The sequence below is a fragment of the Equus asinus genome, chromosome 7, assembly GCF_041296235.1.
Source record: "Equus asinus isolate D_3611 breed Donkey chromosome 7, EquAss-T2T_v2, whole genome shotgun sequence".
Taxonomy (NCBI): domain Eukaryota; kingdom Metazoa; phylum Chordata; class Mammalia; order Perissodactyla; family Equidae; genus Equus; species Equus asinus.
In genome coordinates, this window is record NC_091796.1 from 71,849,026 (window position 1) to 71,863,085 (window position 14,060).

The 14,060-nt window shown below is 44.4% G+C and overlaps 1 protein-coding gene across 4 annotated transcripts in view; it reads left to right on the top strand.

Moving 5' to 3' along the window:
- Positions 1-13,827: 13,827 nt before the first annotated feature.
- SYT16 (synaptotagmin 16) overlaps positions 13,828-14,060 on the top strand; it is a 260,034-nt gene continuing 259,801 nt past the window's right edge. For 2 of the 4 annotated variants that reach the window (XM_070513729.1, XM_070513731.1), the window contains exon 1: positions 13,838-13,964. Coding sequence is in view for 1 of the 4 variants with exons in the window: in XM_070513730.1 (XP_070369831.1) it covers positions 13,952-13,964 (13 nt within the window). In the remaining 3 variants the exon portion in view is untranslated. Of the gene's footprint in view, positions 13,965-14,060 lie in introns of all 4 variants that reach the window. The other 2 variants (XM_070513730.1, XM_070513728.1) reach the window with 2 other exon arrangements.

The window sequence follows — 14,060 nt, forward strand, 5'->3', positions numbered from 1 at the left end:
TTGAGCTTGTATGGATGCTTATTAGAACAATATTTTTCACTTTGAAAAAAAGTATTGTAATTTATTTCTTCATAAGAAATTGCCCTGGAAATGTGCACTTCTCCATGAGACATCTTAGTGTGCTGTCCGTTTGCTTTGCTGGTGTATTAGGGGGTTATGTTGTTGTAAGCTCACCTAAGATCCATCTAGGTTTATAACCCCATTCTCTTAATGCTTCAAAGGTTTCCTAACTGAGTGGGTGTATTTAATGTGGGGGACATTCCCAGTCTCTGTACACCCAATTATAGTGTTTGTTCCCGGAAACAGACACAGTTGTACCGTCTGCAAGGTATTTTCTACCAAAGGAGAAATAATGAACCAACTTTTAGGCAAAGACTTTGTCTTCTACAGGTCTTCCAGAACAGTGATATCATAGGGAAATGCATTAGAAACTTTATCCAGACAGTTTGAATACTTGTAGTTGTCTGACCTAGCAACTAGAAAGTCAAAAACTTGTATCCTAGTTCTGCCACTGATTCATTGTGTATCCTTAAAAAGCTTTGTTTAAATCCTTTTCTTAGCTGTGAATTCAAGATAATACAGATCTATTTTACTGTCAAAAATATTAAGAACTGCGTACTGCTTTGAAAATGCCAAGATATGAATGCTGAACTTCAAAATAATTACAACTGGAAAGCGTAAGCTTTTAAAAAGTACTTGGACGCTGAGGAAATGAAAGTGATTCTTAGTGCGTAATGTAGTGATTTTTCAGATGGTTTTTTTAGGTCTAATAATCGAGAGATCATGTGTTCACACAGCCTCAGATGCCGGCAGACAGCTCCTCGGGCTCCATCACAACTGAAGGAGCCTGGCTTCCCCTTCTCAGGTCCGGTGAGGTACACCATAGATCTTCCTCAGAACTAAGAGATTCACAGAGTCAGAGACAGACAGAATACCTTTAATTGAGGTATCTTTAAAAATGAACGTTATGACTTGAAAATTAGTTTTGCTTTGACGTAAAGAGCCCAGGAAAATAAGCAGAGTCATTAGTACCTTCCCACCTTACCCTTGATTCTTGAATTAAATTACAGTTTGAAGAGTGCCTTCTTTTTAAACGGCCTTGAGAGGACTCTGAGCTAGTCACATTTTCATTTGTCTTTTGAACAACTATGTGGTAATTTTCATTGCACATTTTAAAAATTCTCTGTATTAAAGTAAATGCCAGAGCCCCTCCGGTACATAGTTGTATATTTTTTAGTTGTGGGTCCTAGTTGTGGCATGTGGCACGCCGTCTCAGCATGGCCTGATGAGTGGTGCCGTGTCTGCGCCCAGGATCCGAACCGGTGAAACCCTGAGCCACCAAAGCAGAGTGTCAACTTAACCACTCGTCCATGGGGCTGGCCCCTGGATACCCCCTTTTTATGTGGTATTTTTTTATACCTGAATTATTTGGTTTATTATGCTGTATGTTGCAGGTCTGGATTTTTTAAAGATAAGTTTGGACAGGCTCCTTTAGGTTGCAAGGAACAGAGGGCATTCACCTTATCTTCAATGCTGGAGGCTTATTTTAAGAATACAGAGGACAGTAGGTGACCACCTCACCAGAGACACAATTTCTTGGAGAACTGAAAAAATTGCTTTTTGTCATGTAGTGAACACGCAGCCCCGAGCACTGGGTTGTGTCCTCATCGTCGGAATGGAGGTCTGCTGCCATGTAGCCACAAGAAGCTTACTCTTATGCCAGCTTCTCTCTGCACATTCTCCCTCCGCTACTTCTGTTGACCCTGAAAGAGGATCTGACCGATTCTACTAGTTATAATCCACAAGAGAGCCCCCGATTGGACAGAGATTCTCCTGGGACATTCTGGCCTCCCCTTGTCCAGCCGAGGGATGGCCACCGTTAACTGGGGCACAGATCCCTGTGCAATCCGTGGTGGCCAGTGTAGCGGGGTCACGAGCCCCAGGGCACCACAAATTACGTGAAAGGACCCAGCTCCGGCAGCTTTCCTTAGAAGAGGCTGTGAGCAGGACAGGCCTTTAGAACCTCATGGATTTCCGGGTCCAACCGTGATTGAAATGATGATGATGCTATACATGATCATCAATATCGCGACTTTGTGAAGTAATGAAGTAGTGGCAAGAATGCTCCCTTGACAAACAGCCGCAGTGCACAGTGCCTGGAGAAACTGCACTGGGTCAGACTCCCTGGGTTTGCTCTGGGATTACAGTGTGCACCTGTGACTTAATCTACCTGTAATGAGTGAGGGAGGCGCATCCTTCACTCAACGTAATTCCATTTCAGCCCCTTCTGTCCTTTGTGATATTGTTACATATTTTACTTCTGTATGTTATAAACCTCATTGTACATTTTTATCTTGCTTTAAACAAAAAATAAGAAGAGACATTTACATTTACTCCCATGTGGACCTTTCTGAATCTGTTCTTTCCTTCACACACATCTATGCTCTCATTTGGAGTCATTTCCTTCAGTCTGAAGAACTTGTCTTAAAATTACTTTCTTGTAGCTCAGCTCTGTTGGAGACAAATTCTACTAGCTTTTGTTTGTCTGAAAATGTCTTTATTTCACCTTCATTTTTGAGAGAGACTTTTGCTGGATTTAGAATTCTAGATTGACAGCTCTTTTTCTTTCACCACTTTAAAGATTGTTCCATTGTCCTCAGCCTTCACTGTTTCTGATGAGAAGTTAGTTGTCATTCTTATAGTTGTTCCCTTATATATAATGTGTCCTTTTTCTCTGGCTGCTTTTAAGATTTTTAAATTTATTTTTGGTTTTCAGCAGTTTGATATGATGTGCCTAATGTTGTTTATTTTCTCAGTATATCCTGTGTTTTTCTGCACCAGTCTCATTCTTCTCTTTCTAGGGCTCCACTTACATGTGTATTCACTAAGTTCACAAATTCTTTCATCCCGTGTATTCAATCTGCTGTTAATCTTATCCAATAACTTTTAAATTTTGTGTCAGATTTTTAAAAATTAATTTTGCCTCGTTATTTCACTTTTTTTTCCTTTTGCTGAGGAAGATTGGCTCTGAGCTAACATCTGTTACCAATATTCCTCTTTTTGCTTGAGGAACATTGTCACTGAGCTAACATCTGTGCCAGTCTTCCTCTATTTTGTGTTTGGCAAGCTGCCATAGTGTGACTTGATGAGTGGTCTGTAGGTCTGTACCCGGGATCCAAACCCGTGAACCCAGGGTTGCTGAAATGGAGCACGTGAACTTAACTGCTACACCACTGGGCCGGCCCCTAGGTATCAGATTTTTCAATTTTAAGATATCCCTTTGATTCTTATTTATGGTTTTCATTTCTCCACTGAAAGTTTCCATTTCTTTTACCCATTATATCCATCTTTTACTACAGATTGTTTAATATAATTTGGTTATTTTGAAGTCTTTATTAGTTCCAACATTGGAGTCATCAGTGTAGATGTTTCTGTTGGCTGATTTCTTTTTAACTATGGGCCACATTTTTCTGTTTCCCTGTCCAGTAATTTTTTATTGTATGATGATACATGTTAGAGACTAGATTCTATCATCTCCATCTGAAGTGTTAAGTTTTGTTCTAGGAGGCAGTTAAATCACTGACCACGCATCTTGGATTTGTAGAGGTTTGACTCTAGGCTTTAGGGTGGCTCTATTTGGGTTTTGTCCTTAGTTTTAGGGCACATACCTTTGTCCTGGTGTGTGACCCTTATTTCTAAGGTGTGGCCCTCCTTAAGTTTTCATGGAGAGCCTAAAGTGTTTGCCACATCACTCTATCCTGGCAGGGCTTCAGCTCTGAACTCAGACCCCTGCGCGGGCAGCCACTGAAACAACTGCTCAGCACCCTCAGCCCTTGTAGAATCAGTGTAGTCCTCGTCCTGCTCACCGCCTGAGATCAGAGGGGCTTTCACACTCATGTTTTGGGGTTGCCCTCTCTGTAACTACTCCTTTCAGGGACTTCCCATCTCGACTTCTAACCACCCTGACAGCCCAGCCTCCTCTGACTCCTCAGCTCAGGAGGATTCAGGCTTTCTGCCAAGTCCTCCCTGTCCTGTCCCATGGTCAGGGCATGCCCCTCAGCGGTGAAGTTGTGTATGCGTGGATCTCTCCCTCTTTCAAGGCTTGCATCCCCTACAGTTTTTACCACAGAAAGGAATGAGACGGTAGCTTCCTGTTTCCCGGAGGTTACTGAACCTTCACTGGATTTGTGTCCTGTGTGTCTCCTACGTTACCAAGATTCCACTTAGTATTCTTTGGGAGTTTAACAACTCATTTAGGTCACCCAAGTGCTATTTGATCATAATTTAGTGCCATACTAACCTAATGGCTTGAAAGAAGTTGGTGCACTGCTGAAAATACATTAAAAATCCCTGATTTTTCAAGGAGGGGAATCTTCCCAAAATGCTAAGCACTACAGAATAATCAAATCACAGTATTAATTTGATTTTGGTTGCAAGCTATAAAGCCTGATCATCAGGCCAATTACATATTATGCCACAAGGAAAATTTTTTTATATGCACCAGTCTTTTTTTTTTTTTTGGTGAGGAAGATTGGCCCTGAGCTACCATCTGTTGCCAATCTTCCTCTTTTTGCTTGAGGAAAATTGTCGCTTGAGCTAACATCTGTGCCAATCTTCCGCTTTTTGCATGTGGGACACCGCCACAGCATGGCTTGATGAGCTGTGTGTAGGTCTGCACCCAGGATCTAAACCTGTGAACCCTGGGCTGCTGAAGCAGAGTGCGCCAACTTAACCACTGTGCCACTGGGCCAGCCCACACCAGTCTTTTCCTACAAGCACTTCAATATGAGGCTTTAAAAAATCTTACTTAAGCTAAATAATGAAAACAACAAGAAAGCAAGGCTTCATATAATATAATTACATTATCCACAGGCTAATTTCAAATATGTTATCACCATAGTAATTAATTGGGCTGTGTCAGTTTTGGTTAACTATTTTCAGAGACGTCAATACTCACAAAATTTGTTGAACCTGAATTTCTTATAGTGTATATAATTTAAATGAATTTTGCTAAGGTTTTTACAAATTATTAACTCTTCTGCCTTTGTTAAATATTTTCAATGGTTGGTTTATCTCAGTTTCTTGCAGCATAATTGTATATTGCCTATATTATTATACTTGGTTACCTGAAGGTATTCTGTCTGTAAAGTTGAACTAGTTACCTATAAAATTTTCTCAGCAGAAACTTTTTGTATTGCATTTAAAAACTAAATACACTCTCCTTTCTTTAGAGACCGTATGTCCAGAAACTCATTCTGTTTATAATTAAAGATGAATCAAGAGGCTGGCCCCGTGGCCGAGTGGTTAAGTTTGTGCACTCTGCTTTGGTGGCCCAGGGTTTCCGCAGTTCAGATCCTGGGCACAGACATGGCACCGCTCCTCAGGCCATGCTGAGGCGGTGTCCCACATAGCACAACCAGAGGCACTCACAACTAGAATATACAACTATGTACTGGGGGGCTTTGGAGAGAAAAAAACAAAAAAAAAGATTCACAACAGATGCCAATCTTTAAGAGAAAAAAAAAAGATGAATCAACCAATCAAAAGATACAGCTTGTCTTTAGTGTTACCACCAACACCTAACAAAATATTGAATTTCTGACAAAATTACCCATATACATATCATACCAGTAAATAACTCTGTTAGCCTTCTTTCTGAAAATGCTTTATATTTACAAACACAATTCATTCATAAAACTATACTTTACAGAATTAGGACTATGTCTCTTTATCATGTTTTTGGGTCTCCATAATTGGGATTCATTGCTTCAGAGAAGAAAATGAAAAATGTAAAATTTCTGGGGCTGGCCCAGTGGCGCAGCAGTTAAGTTCACGCACTCCACTTCAGTGGCCCAGGGTTCACAGGTTCAGATCCTGGGCACAGACCTACACACCGCTTGTTAAGCCATGCTGTGGCAGCATCCCACATACAAAACGGATGAAGATTGGCACCATCTTAGCTCAGGGACAATCTTCCTCACCAAAAGAAAAGAAAAAAAGTAGAATGTCTCCTAAGGGCTGTACAGTCAAAATTCTTTGTTCTTTGGTGGATTTACACACTTTTTCTGGTATCAACTTTTCATAAAATGAGGAGTATCTGTAGTAATTTGTACAGTCAGGGTGACCACACAAAATAAAACATGGCAGGTGTGGGCTTCCACGCAGGCCTCTGTAAGCTGGAATTTGTGACACCAAGAGGAGATAAGTCCAGGCCAACCCGTGGCTCATCCATTGACTTTTAGATTTTCACTTTGTTTTTTCATTTCTGAGAGTTTTTAAAATATCTGCCAGGATATTTTTGATATTCTTTGATTCTTTTATTTTATTAAATATTTCAAGCATAATTATTTTATATTCTGTATCTGATAATTTCAATATCTAAAATTCAATAAATCAGTCTATTTTTCGTTGTTTCTGCTAAGTCTCACTCATGGTGCCTTTTGTCCTTGTTGTTGGTGATTTTTATTTGGAGAGCCTGTTTTCTTGAATCTAACCTGTGGAGTCCTGTGGCTCTAATTTGGGTGCTTTCCTTTAGAGAAGACATGCTTACTGTTCTTCGCTGGTTTTTAGGGTTTGTGCCTGGGGATAAACAAAAGCTGCAATGAAGGAACATACCAGTCCCAAAGATGCAATTTCAGGGTGGCAGTTACGGTTGGCGGGGAGCGGGTGTCTGACAGTTCTTACTTGATATTGTTTCCCAGCGTTGCCAACTAGAATGTGTAAGCCATTAGCATCTAATAGCCATAATGTTGTTATGACGATCCTGCACGTGATTTTTGTAGCTTCAGTTTCCTTGCCCCTGTCAGAGGGGACACAACATGGGACCCCGGAATGTGTGGGGCCAAATACAGGGGAAACCCACGGGGGAAGAAGAGTCTTGGAGAAGAACTACTGATAATGATATACGTTGTAGGAGGAAGTTTAGGAAAATGAAGTGTCATAGAAGTCAAGAGAAGAGAATTTCAAGGAGGGCGTGATAAGTAGTGTCATCATACGCAGCAGTATGATACAATAAAGACTTACTGAGCAAGGGCCTGCCGCCCACGTGCATGGAAGCTAATACTATGGCACCGGCTTTTGAGGAAAGAAAAGGCTTTGTCGCAAGGTTGACCGGCAAGGAGACAGGAGGCAAGGCTCTCAAATCTGTCTCCTGGCTCCAGAGTTCAGAGCAAAATTTAAGGAGTTAGGGGCAGAACCTGATTGTCTAGTCTTGAATCAGTCCATATTTAGTAATCAAGCTGCTGGAAGGCGGCTTTTCCTTTTTAAAGGACTTCTCACTTCGTAAAGGGCTCTGGTGGCAACACTTCTGAAGATTCTTGGTTCCAGGGTCACCCTGGGGCTGTAGGTTGCTGCCTGGCACATGTGACATCCTGTCTGTTATCACAGTGTTTTATGTGCTGTTTCAAGACCAAAAATTATCCTTTGAGTTTGGCGATTAGAAAGTCACTGCCTTTATTGAGGGTGCTACAGACTGAATGTTTCTGTCCCCCCAAATCCACAGATTGAAACTTAATCCCTAACATGGTGGTATTTGGAAGTATGTCTTTGGGGAGGTGTGCAGGTCATGAGGGTGGAGCCCTCATGAATGGGATTAGTGCCCTTATAAAGAGACCCTAGACACCCCCCCTTGACCCTCCCACCATGTGAGGACACAGCCAGAAGACAGCCCTCTGAATCTGGAAGCAGGTTCTCATCAGACACCAAATCTGCTGGTGCCTTGATCTTAGACTTCCCTGCCTTCTGAACTATGAGAAATAAATTTATTGTTTATGCCACCAAGTTTATGGCAGCCCAAATGGATTAAGACACAGCAAATTTTAGTGGGTTGAGGATTAAATTGGAAGTGATGCACTGTGGATGGGAAGTGTGAATTGTTCTTTTCAGAAGTTTGCATGGGAATAAAGAGAAATTGAAGGGTTTACTGAGAGGGGAGCACAAGATCAAGAGGCCAAGATGTTTAAAGGTTTAGAAAGTAGAACTAAGGAGAATGACATAACAAACGAGTTGCTGAAACCATAAATTTTATTGTAGTTTAAATATTATAATATTGCAGATCAGTGTTTTAAAACTCACTTACATTTCCCCTTAACGGTTATCCAGCTCTGTTCTCTTGTACCAAGCTGAAAAGAAAATTAAATACTCAGAGGTGAAGTGAAGTGGATATCTTATTTCCTGACCGCCATATGCCCTCCCCGTCCATGAGTGATTCCTTAAGGAAAACACAGCTTTCGAAAATTATATCCTGCAAACAAGCACTTTGACAAAGAATTGAAGTTACTTAGCTTGGAGAATAGATAGCAACTACGTGGCCCCATAATGCTTGGAGCTTTTTATTACTATATGAGGAATTAATTATTGAGAATTGTGACTAGTTCTCTTTAAAGGATAAAAAGAAGAAATGGACTTTAATTTTTAAATGGATGTCTTTAACTGCATCTAAGTAAGAGATATTTATTGAAAGTCTGTTAATACTGAATGCATTTCCTAGTGGCTGCATTCTCAGTATTCAGTAGTTTATGAATACTTTCAGTCTCCATTGTCGGAGAAGACAAAAGCAGAAACTCCCAGCTCTGAAATTCCAGGTCTCCTGGCAGTTTTATTACCAGCTGCTGTTACTTGGGTCAGAGGTTCTCCAATAGGTTGTGTTGGAAACACTTGGGGACCTCATTAAATATGCAGATTCGAGGGTTGCTTTGCTACAGCTTCGGATCCAGTAAGTGCTGGTTGGGGTCTGAGAATCTGCATTTTTAGCAAGTTCTCCAGGCGATTCTGGATCAGGTGGTCTGAGGCCCGTACATGGTGAAGGCCAGGCTAGCCTTGCCTTTGGCCAAACTGGAGAAGAACTCTTTAAGATGTGTTCCTTAGCCCCTGCACTCTCCCTCCTTGAAGCATGCTTGATCCCAGGGTGAGTATGTGTTGCTTGAGCATTATTTCTATAACTGTGTATTACTTTTCGAAATGGACCAGCTCGAGGCACCCTGCAGTGGGAGACGGGCAACCACAAATGCTGTGGTTTTCTGGTTTTAAGCCATTGAGTCCCTGCTGGAATTTAATGACCACACTACAGGGCAAGACCCAGGCCTTGCCTTCCACTGTCCAGACCAGACTTAACTGTACCCCATCAGCCCAACTTATGCTCATTCCCCATGTGACTTGCAAGGGTTAAATCAGAACATGATGCCATTTATTACCTAATGGCTATTTTTAAAAAGTTTTGTTTGTTACCATAGTCCATGTTGCATTTGAATGTTCTGAAGTATTCAAGTTCAGAAGCTTAGGACAGATACAGATGCAAAGGAAAATCAAAGGCAAGTTTTGCACAAAACAATCAAAAACTCCTCTCTTCTCTTGTCAGATAAAATGCTCAGTAGCACAGGCTACATGCACAAATCATAGTTAAAATAATTTTTCTATTTTCACCTACTCCAACAAAGGGACAAAGCAGGAGATATTTCAACCAAAAATAGTCTCTTCGGTGACACAGACCCATTCAACGTGAGGCTGCAGCCCCTCAGACTGCCCTGCTCTCACTGCTTATGGCCAGAGTGTTGATAAAGTCACAGGATGTGGTCATAGGCCAAGGGTCGGAGAGCCTGCACGATCATTTCCGTGCAGGGTGTATAAGAGGTATTTGTCTTGTCTTATTCTGGAAATGAACTAAGCAGTGTGGATGGTGACATTTGAATCAGAATCATGGCAGTTAACAAGTCAGAAGAGCCCTGCAGTAATCATAAATTACCTTCGCTAGAGCATTTTATAAACAATTGCTCCTTCCTGCCCTTTCTCTGTCCCAACCCCCTTTATGTATATACAGCCCCAAGAGCTAACGTTCTCCCAGCCATCTGAGCCTGTCCTCCTAGCTGCCATCTTCAGGGGCTCCAGGCCCTGGGCCTCTGCATTCTCCCAGTCGCTCCTCACTCCTGCTGTGGCTTCACTTATCCCTCCAACCCCCTGAGCCCTGTGGCTAGGTATTGTGGGGACACAGTGACCTAGAATTCCTCCCCCTTTTGGTCTTTCTTCAAGTCCCATCTTCTTCCACTACTGGCTTTCGCCAGCGACATTGGAGAAATCTCCCACACGGCTGCCTTGCCCCCTGTGCTCTGTCTAATCCCAGGTGGGCCCTCGCTGTGGGTTGGAAGTCCTTGTCTTCTCTTCATCCCTTAGATTCCCTCCCACCTTCCTAACAGAGGCAGCTTAAAACCTTTCCCACAACCTAAGTCTTCAACCTGATCTCTGTTCCCTTCCTTCTTGGCAACTAAGCACACGTCCTCCATTATGGAGAACTCTAGGACCACACAGCACATCTGAACTCCCTCAACCTCCCTCGTCCAACCACAAAACTCTTTCGCATCATCACTCTTTTTCTCAACTTAAGTTTCTGAGACTGAAAATGAGTTTTTCTCTCCAAGGTGAAACTCTGCCTATGCTGGTGATGCCAGCCACTCTTTCATCCAACACCTCTTCCTGCCTCTCTTTATATTTTGGATCCTTCCTCTCCAATGACTCCTTCTTCAGCCCTTGTGAGTTACTAGGATCCTAGCTTGATACTGACTTACGTTGTTTTCATGGCTGTTATGTAATTTCATTTACCATGTGGGTCTCCCTGTCTCTAAGTGGACCCTTGCATCTATGGCTTTAGGTTGTGTAGAGAACCAAAGGAGCCAAAATCTTGGCTTGGGAATTTCAAAAGCTAAGGTCCATGTACAGGACACAGAGATTTACAAGAATACAGGATGTTTTAAGAGGCAGTGTTCCAGCACCTTAGGAGATAGATTTCCTCGCACGGAGGGAGGGAGGGAGGAAGGGTCATAAAGGAGAGCAATCAGGTGAGATTCCACCGGGGGTGTGAGAAGACAAGGGCAGACATGATGGTGTCCTCAACATCCCTCCTCCTTCTGCGCTGGCAGAACCCACCTCATGTCATAGAAGCTGAAAATAATAGACACTTGCTTTCCCAGCCTCCACTGCAACTAGAATTGATAGAGGAGGCTTTTGAGGGCTTTAACAAAGATTATCATCCCTGATTACAAAGAGAGAGATGAGAAGGAATACCCCCTCCCCACTTGTGGGGCATTGTCACATGAGGTTTTATGCTCCAGCAATCTTATCGTAGTCATGAGGGGGAACAGCTGCTGACAAATTGAGAATGGCAGAGTAGGAGGATGGAAAGAGTCCGAGTTTTCGTTGACATTGTTGAGATGCTAAACCAACCATGGGAGCACCCCCCCTTTGGATTCCTTATTATATGAGACAGTAAGATGTTCTTAGCGTTTAAGCCTCCCTTATGCAGTTCCGTGTAGTTGAAAACATCCCATACCCATTCCTCCCACTCCTTTTCATAGAGAAAAGTCCCATCACCAAGGACTGTGGGGAGGGACGGGGATGACAGAACCTCCAGATAGGTTGGGAAATTGAGACTTAAGGGGACCTTTGTCTCACATCATATTGAATGTCTTGTTTGTTGGCAAACCATGAAGAGCTGCCCCTCACCATCATGGTAAGGGAATTAAGAAAGGGATGGTTGTCAGAAAAGGCCTGAGACTCCTCAGATTTCCCTGTTTCCTCAGAATGCCATGGGCAAGTAGGCATCATTTCCCTCAAGAGCAATGGGAAAGTCGAGGAGAGAAAGTCAGACCTGGAGAGGCTCTGGGTGTGGGCGAGAGGACAAAGCAGTGGATGCCACACTCATGGACTGAAAACTGGAGGCCGTCCATGACTGAGGAGGTGTGATGAGCTCTCGAGTCCAGACAGAGGGGGTCCCTCCCAGTGAGGAGACAGTGCCTGAGGGCCAGATACCTTGTCACGTCCTTGACGTACCAACCCTTTCCTCCAAACTTGAGTGTAACCCCAAGAAAAAGCGGGGAGGGAAATCTCTGAATTGCGTCTGAGTTGATGGAGTTTACCCTGAACTGACTGAAATCAAGCTTCCTAACAATAGGCAGAATGCAGACTTGGGACAGAAAGTTAACTTAGTTATAGAAAGCGAAGGTTTTTTTCTTTTACATACTTGAATATATATGACAGAAATATCTTTCCTTCTAAACAATCCTCTATCTTAAAAACAAAAAACCAACCAAAAAACCCAGTCGTACCTCAATCCTGCTCTCCCGTGCCGCTCTCTGTCCCCTTTCGTTCCCTGCTCTGCCCAGCTGTCTGAGAGTTCTCTACTGAGGGCCTCGTCCTCTTTGACATCTTCTTATTCCTTCACCCCTTCTTGTCTGTCATCTGGCTCCAAGCTAATAAACCCAACACCTAACAGTTCAATCATTCACAAAGCATTTATTGAACTTACGCTTTGAGCTATCATTTTTCCTCTTTCCGACAGAAAAGGAGGTTTGATTAACGAATAAAGAGACTCACAAACGTTCTACTGACCCTTCACATGAGTGCAAAGGCAAACAACCTTCTTCCTCCTCAAACCAGCTTAACGTCCTGGTTTGTGAGCTCCCAAAATGTTCAAAACTCCAGGGTCATCTTTAGTTCTTTTTTTCCTTTTCCCCATCTAACGCATTGCAAGTCTTTTTGCTTTTGGGTCTACGACAGAGTGAAAGACAAATGAGCCAGATCTCTGTGCTTGTTAACTAGAAGCGTGCTTCAGAGCCACCTGAGTCACACACACAGGGATTAAAAACAAACAACAAAAACCGGTGTCCCTAGGTCCCCCTGCAGATGGACTGGCTCTGGATGTGAAGCCCAATCAGAATATCCCGGTCTCCCTCACATGTGCTCTGTGACTGGTGAGAAAGGACTCCTGTGTTGTTCTCTGGTTGTTTCCTGTGTCTGCCCAGCCAGATGGGAGCTGCTTCTGATGCTGCCTTACTCCAGGGTCTTCTCAGTGTCTAGCCAGGGCCCAGATGAGCCCTACTGGGATCCCTACTGACTGGGTTGAACGTGCATCCCCAAATGCATCAAATAGATCATATCTGTAGGAAGTAAATAGCCTGCCATATGCTTTAGGACACATCTTTGAGCCATTTGATTCTTTGCATAAGGGAGCTGGGGGGGGGTCTCATGTACCACCTCCTGACACACCAAGAGTCCATCAGGAACTGGTCTCTGGACTTCTGGAAGATGCATATAACTTTTACAGACAGCTTCAGCTCAGAGCCCTCCTGAACCATGAATGGCCCGTGAAGGACAAAAACGGTCTTGCTCACTCATTCAGGCTGATCCACTTACTGGAAGTTCCACTCCTAGCCAGCTGTCAGGGCTGTGGTTTGGCCCAGGGCCATCTGTCAAACCTTGGCTCACCCAGTCGGCATCCAGTCAGTTGGCCATTTATTCAATCGTTCATTTATTCAGGCAGGCCCTCAGTCATGTAGCCATCCGCTCACCCACCCAACAGATGTTCACTGAGCGCCTACTATGTGCCAGACACTATTTTCACGTTGGAGACAAACCAGATGGTAACAGGAAGGGCACAGGACCCTTGGAACCTACCAGGGTGGTGTGAGCGGCTTTGCGGCCATGGAGGATTAACGTTGGGCTCCCGGCAGAGTATTGCCTCCCACTCTCAGCTCTTTGCCTGCTTTGTGCCTTCCAGCTGGGGTTGGGCACTGACTCTAGGCCCCGAACTGCAGGTAGGAAGCTCGAGGCAGGGATGAAGTGGAAGCTGGAAAAGGTGACAGGAAAACGAGAATGTAACAGGGAGTATAGTGGGAAACGTAGCCTGGAGAGGGGACCCTGGCCAGGCGCCCCTGGCGTGGCCGGGAGCGTGTTTCCAAGTTCTGCATTTCTTGTTTTTGGGGGAGGAGCGGGGGAGGCCAGATGCCGGGGCAGGGGGGCGAGGGGCGGGGGGCGGCGGGCTGGAGGCGGCGGCGGGGCGCGCGGCGGGAGGGGCTGTGCGCGGGCGGCCCCCGAGCGCGCGGGGCCTGGCGAGGAGCGCGCGCCCGGCCGGGCTCGGCGCCGGGTACCCAGCCGCGGCGGCCGCCCAGCGGCCCCTAGCCGGACCATGGCGACCGACAGTAAGTGCGCTCCGCCGCCGAGGCCCCGGGCGGGAGGCCGCAGGGCCCGGGGGTGGGGCGTTCTCCTCTTTCCGACTCCCGCCTTTGTGCCCGGCT